General features: G+C 38.8%; 1 protein-coding gene across 6 annotated transcripts; it reads right to left on the reverse strand.

The window, feature by feature from the left end:
• Positions 1-1,250: 1,250 nt before the first annotated feature.
• On the reverse strand, positions 1,251-15,434 carry exoc1 (exocyst complex component 1). 6 transcript variants are annotated; one of them, XM_037771226.1, is made up of 21 exons: positions 15,322-15,434; positions 13,712-13,843; positions 13,500-13,630; positions 13,229-13,388; positions 12,950-12,967; positions 11,390-11,577; positions 10,978-11,205; positions 9,773-9,905; positions 9,460-9,569; positions 8,340-8,408; positions 7,563-7,712; positions 6,488-6,596; positions 5,776-5,820; positions 5,252-5,415; positions 4,892-5,005; positions 4,651-4,730; positions 4,297-4,525; positions 3,253-3,436; positions 2,963-3,162; positions 1,775-1,969; positions 1,251-1,688 (listed from the first exon to the last, which is right to left on the reverse strand). In XM_037771226.1, the coding sequence occupies exons 2-21, from the start codon at positions 13,833-13,835 to the stop codon at positions 1,536-1,538; spliced, it is 2,784 nt and encodes a 927-aa protein (XP_037627154.1). In that variant the 5' UTR covers positions 13,836-13,843; positions 15,322-15,434; the 3' UTR covers positions 1,251-1,535. The 6 variants fall into 6 exon arrangements, with proteins under 6 accessions (XP_037627154.1, XP_037627155.1, XP_037627157.1 ...); XM_037771227.1 differs by lacking the exon at positions 12,950-12,967 and having other exon boundaries at positions 1,536-1,688; XM_037771229.1 differs by lacking the exon at positions 8,340-8,408 and having other exon boundaries at positions 1,536-1,688.
• Positions 15,435-15,827: the final 393 nt, after the last annotated feature.

The following is a 15,827-nucleotide window of genomic DNA, read 5'->3' on the forward strand; positions in this document are numbered from 1 at the left end:
TTGCAACAGTAGAACATGTTTACACGCTGTCGTGTTTTAAAAAAATATATATTTTCCTCATACTTGTCTGTCTGAATATAATAGTATTCATCCTCACATTTAATTGGAATTGCTTTGCTAGGCAACAGCCATGTTTACTCCCTGCCAGCTGATGCCATTCACTTACACTGCAACCAGAAATAAACTGGGACACATTTAGAATGTTTAGATGCATTATTTACTATTTTTCCCTTGAATTTATTTTCTATTCTATTATTTTTTGTCATTATATTATTTTTTTTAATAATTTATCTTTCCTATCTAATGTGCCTTGTATGTCAAGAGGTGTTACTATGCCTTAATATTTGTAAATTAATGAATTATCTTCAATAAAAAAATGTTAAGATGCAGATTACATATAATACTGGCTTTTTGTATATTTCCATAGACAGTGTTTTGATGCTTTCACAATGTCATGTGCTCAACAATAAAATACCTACAAATATTCGATACAGCATTGAATGGGTTAGCAGCAGCAAATATATTAAGTTCATAAAGAAATAATAAAAATAAAACAGACAATTAAAGGCCCCATATTATGCAAATTCTCAGGTTCATACTTTTTTGGGTTTCTACAACAGTAGAACATGTTTACATGCTTTAATGTTGAAAAAACAACAACTTTATTTTCCTCATACTTGTCTGTCTGAATATAACTGTATTCACCCTCACATTTCAATGGAATTGCGTTGCTAGGCAACAGCCATGTTTACTTCCTGTTGGCTGATGTCATTCACTTACACTGCAACCGGAAATAAACTGGGACAAATAATAACAAATAATAGATGCATTATTTATTTATTTATTTTTTCCCTTTCATTTATTTTCTACTCGCTATTATTTTTGTCATATTTTTTTTTTTTTTATAATTTAAGTTATCTTTTCTATCTAATTGGGCCTTGTATGTCAAGAGGTGTTATTAATGTTAAGTTACTATGCCTTAATATTTGTAAATTAATGATTTATCTTCAATATAAAAATGTTAAGATGTAGATTTGTGAAATCAGAAAATTACACAAATCCTGACAGCTCGTTTAAAGGCACAGTTTCTGAATACTGGCTGTGTGTATATTTCCATAGACTGAGCGTTTTGATGCTTTCACAGTATTTATATAGCACTTAAACCTACTTTATAATAAAAAATATATGAAAATCTCACTTTTTACAATATGAGACCTTTAACTAAATAATTGCAAATATTCAATACAGCATTGAATGGGTCAGCAGCAGCAAATTTATTATGTACATAATATGGCATCAAGAAATAATACAAATATAACAAACGATTAATTAGAGCGGAGTTGGTGAATCTCAAAGGAACAGGCACACACACAATCAGCTCCAATGTACAAATCCCTTTCATTGAAATACACCGACACACACAGAGGAAATGTTCATTGTCCAACACAAAAAAAAAAACAGTACAGGGTAGTTAGTGAATCGCTATCATCAGCCAATGTGAGGCAGTAGTGAATCTAATGAAAAGTGCATAGCAGCTAATGAGACTGAGCGATGCTGGAGAAGTACTCCAACATGTCCTGGATGGTGAACTCCATGGTGATTCCAGATCCAGGGTAGCACCTGCCGATCAAGTCCTCAAAGTGCTTGTACTGACGGATGAACTCGTCCTGCATGGAGTGCCACACCACCTGGTGGAGTAAAATCGGCAAGTTCAGAGAGGAGATGATGAGGAGGAGATGTGCAGTTTCACCCCTTAAATCTTTTAATGTCTCACCTGTAGCAGACTTTCTTCTTCACACAGATGTTTGTCCACCTTCTTGTAAAGGTTGTCCAGTCCCTTTTTCACCTCTTTGCCAGGATACTCTTTGATGACTTTACGCAGCTCTTGTTTGTTGAAGGCCAGCTGGTAGCTCACCTCCTCCTCGCGAACACCCTGAGCTACACGGGCCTCAACTCCTTCAAAGAAATGCTGCAGGAGGGAGAAAACAGTTCACCTGTGATGCATTGAATACAACCGCTCAGTAAATGCTCACATCCTGCATGCCCAGGAACTAGGGCTGTCAAAGTTAACGTGATAATAACACGTTAACACAAATTAATTTTAACGCCACTAATTTATTTAACGCATTAACACAATCAATCTTTCAGAGGTTGTAGCGGGCTCAGTTTTAAAGCTAGAGTGAAGATACTGGTATCATATGAAACTAGAAAACCATGTTAGCTTGTGAAGGAGGTTAAATAACGATCCAAAATTACAATACATTTTGGCGAGGAAAAACTGGCATGTCCATTTTCAAAGGGGTCCCTTGACCTCTGACCTCAAGATATGTGAATGTAAATGGGTTCTATGGGTACCCACGAGTCTCCCCTTTACAGACATGCCCACTTTATGATAATCACATTCAGTCTGGGGCAAGTCATGGTCAAGAGTATAAAAGAAAAGAGACAAAACGCAGATGTTTTTTTAACAGCCACCGCCGCCATTTTGGACTGAAAACACTTATTATATTAATAATATTTTATCCTTAAACACAGGTAATTTCGGTAGAATATAACAATAGATTAGAAATAAGTTTGTTTTACTTTTGTGCGGCACTTTTTAAGTCGAGGTTTTTACTGATGTCAAGTAGTCGCTTTCAGTCCAAAACGGTGGAAGCGTAACTCTGGCTTGAGTTAGCCATGTTATGATTTGAGCATATTGTTTTATGCTAAATGCAGTACCTGTGAGGGTTTCTGGACAATATTAGTCATTGTTTTGTGTTGTTAATTGATTTCCAATAATAAATACATACATACATTTGCATAAAGCAGCATATTTGAGTATTAAATACTTACATACATTTTTAACAGCTAATAGATATGCAATTAATTTTAATCAAGATTAATTATTTTCATCGATTGACAGCCCTACCAGGAACGTGACGAAACTTTATGATAACTCAAAAAAGATATTCCGACTTACGTTGAGTTTTTCTAGAGGCTGGCCCAGAGAGTTGATCACGTAGGACTGCAGGTGGTCTGTGTATTTGTGCTTGGCCTCTCGCCTCTCTGCGTCCAGGCAGGAGATCTTTAGACGTGACAGTGTGGAAAAGATGTGGTGGAAGTTCTCCATCATCACGACGTCCCGTGGCGTCTTCTGGCTCTCATTGGCTACCTTCTCCACTGAAAAGACAAAACAATACTCAGAAGTTTGTTTCTGGGCATCACATAAAACACCACATCATGTATAGTTAATAAGTATAGAGGTCTTACCATTCACGAAGACAGCCCTGATGAGTTTGACGTAAGCTTTATCCAGGTCCCCTCGGCGCTCTGCGTTACGGAAGATTGTTTCAGCCAGCTCAGCAAACTCCTCAAACCCAGTGACAAATTGCAGGATACCAACTTTGCTTTTCTTAGAAATCTTCACTTCCTCCATCTGTTTGATCTGAACCAGCTGTGAGAAAAAGACAGATTAAATTCATAGCATAATATGTATAAGACCTTAATGGGATAGTTTGGATGAAGTGGGGTTGTATGAGGTGCTTATCCATAGTCAGTGTATTACCTACAGTAGATGGTAGTCGGCACGTTATATTAGACACCTAAAAGAATCAACATCAGTTTAAGTGTACGCTATATTTAGAATATTTTCACCGCTTCACATTGCTGTCAGACAGCCCTTTCTGAGTGGGAACTGAAGCTGTTATCAATACTCTTTCAGAGCCACCAGATTCCATTCACTAAAACAATCATTTTACCTCGCAGAACACGAGAGTTGCTGGTCTACCACTGCATCGATCGGTTAGTTTATTTGTGTTATTGTGTGATTTTGGTGAGTCCGAACTAACCTTTTAAAACACCAAAATTACACAATAACACAAACAAACTAACTGATCAAGGCAGCGGTAGACCAGCAACTACCGTGTTCTGCAAGGTAAAATTACTGTTTTTATCAATGGAGTCTGGTGGCTTTGAAGAGAGCATAGATAACAGCTTTAGTTCCCCGTCAGAGAGGGCTGTCTGACAGCAAGATAAAGATAAATATTGTAAATATTTTGTAAACTTTAACTGATATTGATTTTTTTTAGGTGGCTAAAATCTGTTTTGCTGCTGCTCCCGTCCACAGCAGTACATTGCTTTGCTGTGCTGGTACTCCTGTCTGTTTCTCCAAACTCCATCTACTGTAGGTAATACACTGACTATGGAAAAGTACCTCATACAACCCCACTTTAAAACACCCAAACCATCCCTTTAACCATCCTTTGTCTATTTTCAAACGACTAGAAGTTGCCTCATTATTTGGTCTCTACTCACAATGCATTTGTCAAAGTTCCTCTTGACGGTGACCAGCACATTTCCCAGGGTCGTGCTGAGGTAAGAGGCCGGGTCGACGTTCTCAGCTGTCCACACGTGGTGACTCATCTTCACCAGCATGTAGAGAGAGTTGAAGCTGTCAATCTTGTCACCCAGAGCGATGAGACTGTTGAGCTCCGTCTCGATGCTCTGGAAGATCTTATTCATCATCAGCCGTACTATGTCCTTCCTTGAAAAGTAGTAAACGAGACAGAAAAAAAAGAAGACAAGTCAAACAAGGAGAAGGGAGCGATTCATAGAAAATATAAATCATGTTGTTGGCAGTGAGGATGTGTTATAACTACTACTACTCACTCTGATGACACAGAGTGTCTGTGTTCAGCCTGGGGGGGCATTCTTGACGGCGTGCCTCCATCTGCTTCCTCAGTTTCAGGCTGACAAGACAAGAGACATAAAACATGACAAATCCAAACAAACATCTGCTGATGTATATATGAATGATGCTGCACCTGTTATTGCTGTATTATATCACACCTTCAGCCAAGAACAATGTAAACACATCAGTACAGCTACTATTTGTGATGACAGATTTTACCTGAGCCAGAGGAGGCATAACAGCCGGGTGCTGCTGCAGCTTGAAGAACTTGCTGATGAAGTCTTGTTCTGCGAGACACAGAGGCTCCAGCTCACTGAGGACCTGCTCAAATATCTGCAAAAAAGTAACACCCTCCATTTAATATCTCAATACAGAGCAACATGTGTACACACAACCGTTTTATTTCCATTTCAGACAGAGGGTGCTGCAGCACAGCCGGTATGAGGAAAAATAAATCGTATTTTGAACATTAAAGCATGTAAACATGTTCTAGTAGAAACCTAAAATGCAAGTATGCATCTGAAAATGAGCATAATAGGTCCCCTTTTTAAAATAAATAGTTTGATGTGGCAGCTTCACCTTGTCAAACTTGGTCCTGTCGGCCACGTCCAGGTCGGAGGCGGACATGTTGCCCATGTCTAGCAGCGAGGAAGACTGGGAACGCCGGCTGTTGGAGCCCTGCACGGTCAGCTTGTTCAGGCTCGAGGTGGAGCCTGTCAGCTTCCCAGAGCTGCCGTGGAGGCCTAACACAGCACAGCAAATACAGGGATTCAATGTCACAGGTGATTAGTGAGAGTGAGTCAAACTGCAGGTGTAAGGAAGTCAATTATGACACTATTATTCAATAAATTACAAATCATCAACAATAATAATATCAATGGTTAGCTTTTTTAAGGCTCATAGAATCAGAATATGTGATGATGCATTCAGCTGTGAAGATTTAGCACCAACCAACCAGGTACATGGAGACGTAATGGTTGGCAGGGCTTTAAGTGGTGTGTATCGGGGGGGTAGCGGAGGATTCCTTTTAGTGCAGCACAGTGGTAAGAAGCAGTGAGTGAGTAATTGACGGTGGAATAGCTCGATCCAAATGTCATACTTACTTTCTGTTTCCTGTTTGAGTGCACTCTCTTTCCGCGGAAGCGTGGCTGCAGCCAGTTAGAAAGGCAGGCATCAGAGACAGAGACAGGTTAGGCTTAACACATGCAGCATGGGGAGGGGTGAGGAGGGAGGCTAGATGTTAGATGTACCACGTTACATATATATGCTGCTGACGTGCACTGCAGTAGCTTTAAGCTGTGCTGCTTGTAGCTCGGACAAACCTTTGGAAAACAATTTTGTTTGTTTGTTTTCAGCAGGAGAAGCTGGTACAGAATGCGGAAAGCAGATTTTCTATAATTCTGCCAAAACAAAAGCTCAACCAAGAGTCCTGTTCAGATTTTAAACATTCAACAGAGTGGTGAATTCAGAACATGTAAGGGACAAAGAGACGTCATCAAAAGGTAAAGAGGCAGGACTTTGGAAGCACACATTAGTTGGGAAAATATGCTTTTGCTAACAGATGTGATGCAGAAAACGCTGTAAAAGAATGATTTCTTATTTATACATGAATATTCCATTAACTTCTGTGTGATAGTATAATACAAATACTGGACAAAATAATCTAGAGATGCAGTGAAATTCTCATTGTCGTTGAGCAAACTACATGTTACAAAAAAAGGGAGAAAAAGTCAGAAACAGATGTTATTGAAAACCCTCACACACACATAAGACAAACATGCTCCAGCAGGCCAACAGGTGAATCACAGCTCTTACCAAACTTGCCCTTGGCCTCCTTGGTCGTACCCGCCATCTTTATCTTTGCAACCTCAAAGAAGTCTTTGATTTCTCGTTCATATAATCTGCTCATGTAGTCGACATAGGTCTAAAAGATAAAATGAGAGATGACCTTTGTTAAGATGCAAAACATCTTGAGGACTCTGTATTAAAGGAATCATTCAACATTTTGAAACTGCACTTATTTGTAATCATGGTAAGAGTTAAATGAGGAGATCTACTGAGGCCTACTGCTCACGCCTGTACACTACAGTAAATATGAAGCTACAGCCACTAGATGCTTAGAGTAGTTCAGGGCAAGCTGTTTAGCCCAGTTTCTAGTCTTTATGCTAAACTGAGCTAACTTTCTCCTTGCTGTATTGTAATTATGGAGCTGGGGGAAGGGGGGTAATATTCAGAAAAAAACTCAGTATTTCAGAAAAAAACTCACAAATTTACAAGAAAAAACTTGGATATTGTCTGATACTCAAATGCTAAATTTACAAGAAATATACTCACAAAATTTACAAGAAAAAAACTTGGATATTCCCTGAGAATAAAGTGGTAAATTTACGAGAAAAATACTAGAATATTCTCTGAGATTATAAAATCGGAAACGTGCAAGAAAAAAAACTTGAATATTCTCTGAGATTAAACTCACAGATTTATGAGAAAAAAACTTGAATATTTTCCTGAGGATAAAGTGGTAAATTTAATAGAAAAAAACTCAAACATTTACAAGAAAAACACTTGAGTATTCTGAGATTATAAAGTCACAAATTTACGAGAAAAAAGAAATTGGTGGTAAATTTACAAAAAACAATTCTAGTAAATTTACCACTTTAATCTCAGAGAATATTCAAGTTTTTTTCTCATAAATTTACCACTTTAATTTCAGTCAATATTTGAATTTGTTTCTCAGAAATCTATGAGCTTTTTTCTTGTAAATTTAGGAATTTAATCTCTGAATTTTTCTCTCGGAATATTATCCCCCCTCCCGCCATTTTTTTTAAACTACAATGGCCCTAATATTTCTACTGTTCCTCTAAATATGTAGTCAGATAGCAGCACTGACCCTTGACAGGCCCTCGTACTTCTCCCTGTGAGTGTTCTTCAGCCACTCCATGAGCTTGGCGTAGCGCAGCAGGTCCCTGTGGAGGGGGCTGTGTTTGGGCAGGCTCAGCTCCGCCGTGTGCTGCGACAGGGTGGAGCTCTGGTCGTGGCCCTGGATGACAGAGTGAGGGGAGACAATTACCAATACATCCAATAAAAGAGTTAGTTTAGACAAACCTAATAGTAAGTCCATCTTTCTGTGTACACACAAACATACTCAACACATGAGGAATATTTAGGAAATATATAGTATACCACAAATGACCACAGAACCAGATGTTTTGAAGGTAAACAACACATTGTTCAACTCAAAATACCACAACGTTTTGACTCTTACTGCCACACAGATGTTCTCCAGACTTCCCCTCATTGTTATGTAGTTCAGTATCTATCTGTGCTACAAGACATGCACGCAGACCAGACAGGCACAGGATTTAATGACATGAGACCTTTTGCAACAAAGCCAAGTTAGCACCCAAACACAAAGAAGAGCCCTCAGCTGAGTGCAGACAGCTGATGGAGGAGGAGGAGGAGGAAGATGAGCGGTGCATCTGCAGCTTTGAGATCAAATGAGAGATGTTATGTAGTTAGAAACACATCCCATCATGCAGTAAATAATAATAGGCTATGTTAGGCTGTGGAGGTCTCTGAGGTAATGACATGTAAGTTGGAGTGAGGAGTGAGAGGTCAAACGCTAGCAGAGAGAGGGGGGAGTGGGGGTTGCTGTGAGGGTACTCACTGGAAGCGACAGACAGGAGGACCTATAGAACTGAGGGATGGTCATTTTGAAGTGACTGAAGTGGTTGAACTGACACAGAGACAGAGAGCAGAGTGGGATGATTCAAAGTGAGCAACACGGAGAGTCAAGAATAGTAGGAGGGACACAAGTAGAAGGAAACGACACAAGGAAGCCCAGGAAGAGGAAGAGAGTCACAGATAAACAGGAAGTCCGTGAGGAGGGAGAGAGAGAGAGTGGAAAAGTACAGGAGAGACTGCCTGGCGCAGCAGACTCACAACGGCTTACTCTTAAATCTGCTAAAAAATAATTCCTGCTCCTTCTACTTTCTTTGTTGGACAGAAAACAGAGTAAAATGTGTTTGTCTAAAGATGTAGAGTAAATTATTTTGCAGTCTCTGACCTTTGACGTCGCAAACCATGAATTACGCATCACTTACAACCGCAATCTGCCCCGTCTCAAGGTCCGATTCACAAAAGATATTGCGCTCATGATATGATATGATTTAATTTTCACGTTTATTTATTTATTTTATCAATATTTAAATATTTATTTATTTTTGCACATACTGCATACAGAAATAAAAATATACGATTTTAAAATGAATGTGCAATATCATACATTTAAAAACTAATAAAAATAAATATATAAAAGGGAATATTAAATAGAAGAGTAGATAGATGGGGAATTAATACAAAGCTAAATAATTAAAGAAGCAAATTAAAACTGAAATATCAATTTATGTCACATTTTATAATTCAATTAATGCCTACATTTATCTGTAATATTATTTTTGGTACATTTAATGGCATATTTATTTATTTATTTATTGATCTAGTCATTTATTTATTCCTTTTTCCTTTTTCACAATCCAATTCTTTTGTGAATTGGGTTGTTTTTGCAAAGAGGCTCATTTGAATAGAAAGGGGTGGATTCTGTGCCAAATCTGCATTATACCTCATTTAAATACGTGCAAATACTACAGGAGCACACGGTTTCTTTTTGTGTTATTTGTGCAGGTTTAGCGGCCACAAAAGCCGCGCAATCCTTTTGTGAATTTGCACTTAGTCTTCATCAGCTAATAGTAATGCTTCACTAAATGCTTTCAAAGTGTGCCTGTTACCTGGTGAACAAACACATTGTTGAGGTGATTGGTGAGGCGGCGAGCGAAGGTGTCTCTCAGCTCAGCAAACAGGAGCTGCTGCTGCGTCACAGCCATCAGCTTGTCGTGGCCTACGGAGGGAAAAAGACGTCACTTTCATTTCATTACTAACTTCAGAAAGCCATTTACAGGCTAGGAAAAATGTATCAGCATTAGTAGGCAATCGGCATAAACATCAATTGTATAAATCTGCTTGTAACCACACCAAAGATCATAACTTCTGAGAGTAGCAACAACTGATTTAGTTGATCGACGAGTACATGTGTAAACTAACCTGGTCGGAGGGCCACGTTCATGCACTGCAGCAGAGCTTCAGAGGCGTTGATGCAGGCCTCGATGCCTTTAGGGGAGGTCAGGTCTCCCTCCTGCAGGGCTCTGATGTGTCCCTTTGACAGGTCCATGTAATTCTACATGAGAAAACACACGCCGCAGTCATCAAACAAAGCCTAACAATACAGCAATTAAGTTTAACTGCAACTAACGATTATTTTCATTGTCGATTAATCGATTAATAACAATAACTTGATTAAGTGATTACTTGTTTGGTCCATAAAATGTCAGAAAATTATGAAAAATGTCGATCAGGGTTTCTAAAAAGCCCAAGACGACATCCTCAAATGTCTTGTTTTGTCCACAACTCAAAGATATTCAGTTTACTTTCATAGAGGAGTAAAGAAACCAGCAAATATTCACATTTAAGAAGCTGGAATCAGAGAATGTAGACTTTTTTTTCCTTTAAAAAATTACTCAAACCAATTAATCGATTATAAGTTGCCAATTACTTTAATTGTTGACAATTAATGGATTAATTGTTGCAGCTCTACATAAATTAGCACATTTTTAAGGCTTGACATCTAGCAAATAGGCTTGTTTGAATATTTTGCACATTTACTTCCGGCTTATTTGAAATTCACATTTCTTTGCTGTAGTTTAAGTTGTACGTCATTCCTTGAACTCGCATCGCCCTTTGGTGAAAGTGCTTTTAAAGTTTTTGCACTCTCATCTTGGTGTGAGCTACAGAGTCACTTTAAACTAGATTATTTTATAAGCATGCAAGATTTTAATAAATAGGATTAAGGACTATTTGAACACTGAATGAAAATGTCCTGTTACTGAACGACACTGCTAATTCTCAGATGCAATTTGCAGTTTGTATTAAGTCTGTTACTTGTTTCTTTAATGTGAAATTTCTTATGTGTTTTTTACTTTTCAGTGTCGTTTGTGCAAGTCTGTTATTTGGGCTTTTATGAGAAAGTTTCATGCTGCCGTCTTAGCCAGGACTTCCTTGAAAAAGATGGGACTATCCTGGAAAAATAATGGTTGAATTAAAATAAATAAATAAATAAAAATAAGAGTGGATCCCAAATATCTTCATTTCCAAACTGGTTTATGCACATTGAAATATTAAAAAATCAAGGCAGTGAATATTTTTTTGAGCTGCTTAATTCAGTTATAACAGAACTAAAAAGTGTTCCTCACCACTAAGAACTGGATCTCATCCAGCAGCTTGACGTTGTTGGTGTTGCTGATCTGGATGAGGCGGTTGCTCTGTGAGATCTGGTCCATCTGTTCCTTGACGCTCTGGAGCATCTCCTCGTAGCTGCTCAGCTTCCCCTCGATGGTGTCCACCTCCCCCAGCGCCTCGTCCAGCAGCTGCATCAGGATGTTGACCTGCTTCTCCGATGCCATGATGGACTGGATGTTGGCCTTAAAGATGGAAACGATAAAGAATGTTTCTATGTTATTATCCAAACTCACATTGATTAAGAACATTGCTTTTTTATGCATTTCATTTCATTTACATTTTAAAGTTAAATGCGTCCTGTGATGTGACTATTGCGTATGCACACATCACAATGTTGATGCTGAATCGTGCATTCGCTTCACTCACCCCATCGAGGACCTGCAGCTCCCTGGAGAGCTGCTCTGCGAAACCCTCGGCGTTGGAGACAGCGTACTCGCACATCTCCATCATGCTCTCGATGTCCTGCTCCTCGCGGGTGCTCAGCTCCTGGTAGTCGTCCAGAGCGTCCTCGTCGCCCCCAGCAACACTCTGACTCTCGCCACTCGGCACAGACTCTAATACCACAAACAAGAGATGGAAACGTATGTTGAAGACTGAGTTCAAGACACATTCTGGTGTCTTCCAACACATCAGGTTTTTACACATCTCTTGTAAGAATAACTACAGACAGAAATACATTCAGTGATGGGGAATGGCGTTTTCAGAAAACACATTTTAAATAAATTGTACTCATTTACCAGCAGCTACTTATTTTCTACCAGAGATGGAAGTATACGTGCAATCTGACATGGCTACTATCAGCTAAATGCACTTCTCTATATTTGTTATTGCTGATTAAAAAACTTAACTTAAAGGGCGGGTCCATCTGCGTTCTGTTTTGCTTTTTCAAATGGAAACGTCCACTCAGCCGTTAGCAAAAAGCAGTGACGTAGATTACCACAGTAACCTAATCAATAATGTTATGAATAATGTGAACGCTAGCACTAGTTGAGTCAACGTTAGCTGTGCAATGTTTGGAAATAACTGAAAGGGTTAGTTCGGTAGTTTGATGTGGGGTTGTATGTATACTCCGGTGTTCTGTGAGGTCAAATTAGTGCTTCTGTGAATGGAGTCTGGTGATTTTGAAGAGAACGATATAACGGCTTCAGTTCCCCGTTGGAAAAGGCCGACTGACGGCGAGGTAAAGCAGCTGTGGACGGGATCAGCAGAAAAACATATTTTAACCACCTAAAAAATCAATATCAGTTTAACTGTACGCTATATTTTGAATATTTTCACCGCTTTTTTTTTTTTTTTAACCGAGTTACCGGTTCACCGCTGCATCGATCGGTTAGTTTGTTTGTGTTATTGTGTGACTTTTGGGTCTGAACTAACGTGGCGTCTACAGCAGTACATTGCTTGGCTTCCTGCCGGTACTCCTGTCTGCTTCTCCAAACTGGGAGCATGCCGACCGCCATCTAAGTTACTGTATGTGATTATAAGGATGTATATATACTGTACATGTAGCGGCATCATGATGCAGAAAACATTTTTAGAAGGGCTTGGGACAATTGCATTTAGATGCGAAAACATGCGTACTCGGAAAAAAATAAATAATGGACCCACCCTTTAAACAACTGCACTTAACTGGGGCTACAAGTTTCGGTCACATTAGATACCAAGTACATTAATGCACACGTCAGTGAATAATCCTATGAATTAAAGGTGGAATGGACACCTAAAAAAAGCTAAAAGTGAGGTAAAAACATGACCTAAATGTGTGTTATGATTATTGAAAAAATGAGTCATGCCCATCTGTATTTAGTGTCAGGTAATTCACACAGAAGGAGCTTTAAGGAGGTGAATCTCTAATGAGAATGGTGGTTTGAGGTCATGAGATAATAACAATGGAGAGGAGTGAGGAGGGGGAAGTTAAGTCCTACCAACCTTCCGCTTTAGGAAGTTCTGGCCAGAGAAAGTTTAAGAGAGAAAAGTGAGAATAAAGAAGAATTTAACACAGAAAGCCATACCACAAACCAAGATACAAAGCAGAGTTTTTTTTAACGTGCTATTAATAAATAAAGTAAACCAAAAAATCCAGCTTCTCACTTCTGGAATTAGAAAATACCTCAAACATGACTAGGGTCAACACTACTGGTTTAAGAGGAAGAGACAAGCCTTTACACAATCATGCGCTAACAGGAAAAGATAAGAGCGTTTCCACACCTTCCAGCAGCTGAGAACTGACATTCACAAACTCCACCTTCTTCCTCAGGTATCGCTGGTTCAGCTTCCAGATGCAGGAGATGAAGGAGTTTTTTTCAGCCGCGCTGCTGGCCACCCACCGGTACACCTTCTCAAAGTGAAGGTCAAACTCAGGATTTTCCTGAACCATGAGAGTAAAAAAGAGAGCGTACTGTATGAGCACTGAATGAGGGAGAAAGGGGACATTAATGACAACTGAAGGTTATGGATGAATTGAGATAATTTCTCTGACCTTGCTTGCATCTTTGGCGTCTACTTCTGTCAGATCTCGGAGCTCCCATGTCTGCTGTCGTTTGTAAAAGTCCCCTTTGTCAGATTTCTTCACCTTAACCACTTTAACCTGGACAGGCCTCTCTGTCGTAACTGGGAGAGAGAAAAAAAAGCACATTATTATAGAAACATTTGTCATTAATAGCTGTTTACAACCGTTTCTCTCTCTCTTACCTGTCGCACACAAGAAGCAGTTCTTCTTCTTCTTTCCTGCCTTGCAGACGTTAACGATGCCGAGGAGACGCTCATCGTTGGGCGTGAAGATGTCCCTCTGGAGAGCATGCTTGATGGCTGTCATGGTGGATGCTGTCATACAGAACGTAGCAGGTACTTATTATTATGAACATAAGGGACACACATCCATCATACATGCATAAACACTCTTGTCATCAAGTTGGATTTACACGACATTTAGCCTAAATAGAATTTCCTTCCCCAGTATCAGGATGACTCTGAAGTTAACTTCTGACTCGGCTGTTAAGGCTGAGTTAAGGGAAATTTCACTCTTACTGTTGTGAAAGCGTGATAGATATTTTAGATAAAGCCTTAACGTTGTCTGAAACCCACTTTCAAATTATGAAAATGCAAAAAAAAAAAGGAGATTTCACTTCTTTTTTCACCTCGAGACCACCTTTGAGCAGGTATCTTTCAAAAACCACTACACCTAGACTGGTCAGATCCCAAAGGAGCCAGAGACTATTTGAAACACAGTTTCAGATTTATGAAAGCTTTTTTCCATTTGTGAAAATAAAAGACTTAGACCTGTCACATCTGGACTACACTGGACTAGGTCCAGATTTGACCAGTCCAGGTATAGTGGTTTTTGATCTGGATCTGGTCCAATGTGGTCTAGATGTAAAAACAAGTGAAATCTCCTTTTCTGCATTTTCATACACAGAATAAATGCTTCACAAATAAAAAACTGTGTTTTAAAGAATATTTAGCCTCTATGGTATGATCTAGTCCCGATTTTACCAGTCTAGGTGTAGTGGTTTTTGATCTGGATCTGGTCCAATGTGGTCTAGATGTGGGAAAAAAAGCAGTGAAATCTCCCTTTTTCCATTTTCTCAAATAGAATAAAGGCTTCACAAATCAGAAACTGTGTATTAAAGCAGCTTTAGCTTCTCAGGGATAATCTAGTCCAGATTTGACAGGTCTATGCATAGTGTTTTTTGATCTGGACCTGGTCTAATGTGGTCTAGATGTGAATAAAAAGCAGTGCAATCTCTTGAAGCTCTGCCCTTCACTGCTGAGCAGGAAGCTAACTTCAGCCTCGTAGCATCATGTAACCAAAGCCATTTAAAGACAAAATATACATCATTTTACTTTCATTTAACTATTAGTAGAAGTCTCTGAAAGCAGAGCGACAGTCCTGTTTATGACCAGAGACAAACCCGACCATGAGCAGCTTTAAACACATCTCAAGCTAACACTTCCTCAGCTAACTGAAGCACATAAACCACAATGTGTTGGTTTGTGACTCTGTTAATGTCATGATGTTAAATGATTTAGAAGTTATCTTAACGCATGTGAATACTGGTTTTGTGTCTCTTAACTCTTTAAACCCTCTTCTATCTTCACTAACATCAGCTCTCTGACAGGAAATCAGAGCTGATGTCTGTTAGCTTCAGAGAGCTAAGCTAACTGTTAGCATCTATTAGCTGCAGAGAACAGACACATATTATCACCACATCAGCGACATCATCAACTGTTTTACTCGAAATACACTCTATCTGTATTTTGACAGACATAAGTAACGTTATATATTCATAAATAGCGACTACCTTGTTGTTTGATCAGTCCAGCAGCTCTCTGCACTGCACCTCCTCTCACTTCCGGGTTCAGCTGTCATGTGACCAGCCACAGTGTCAACATCCGGTCTGATCCTGATACACCCACACAGGCATTAATAACACATTACATCTATGGTAATAACACATTACATCTATAGTAATAACACATTACATCTATAGTAATAACACATTACATCTATAGTAATAACACATTACATCTATGGTAATAACACATTACATCTATAGTAATAACATATTATATCTATAGTAATAACACATTACATCTATAGTAATAACACATTACATCTATAGTAATAACACATTACATCTATGGTAATAACACATTACATCTATAGTAATAACATATTATATCTATAGTAATAACACATTACATCTATAGTAATAACACATTACATCTATGGTAATAACACATTATATCTATAGTAATAACACATTATATCTATAAAAATAACACATTACATCTATGGTAATAACAC

This window comes from Sebastes umbrosus, chromosome 5 (assembly GCF_015220745.1).
Source record: "Sebastes umbrosus isolate fSebUmb1 chromosome 5, fSebUmb1.pri, whole genome shotgun sequence".
In the NCBI taxonomy this organism is placed as follows: Eukaryota; Metazoa; Chordata; class Actinopteri; order Perciformes; family Sebastidae; genus Sebastes; species Sebastes umbrosus.

Excerpts from the sequence above, each read along its gene's own strand:
- exoc1 (XM_037771226.1), bottom strand. The coding sequence starts at position 13,835 with ATGACAGCCATCAAGCATGCTCTCCAGAGGGACATCTTCACGCCCAAC. Across the intron at positions 8,409-9,459 it reads ACAATGTGTTTGTTCACCAG|TTCAACCACTTCAGTCACTT; the intron begins GTAACAGGCACA and ends TCTCTGTGTCAG. Across the intron at positions 1,970-2,962 it reads AGCCTCTAGAAAAACTCAAC|CATTTCTTTGAAGGAGTTGA; the intron begins GTAAGTCGGAAT and ends TCCCTCCTGCAG.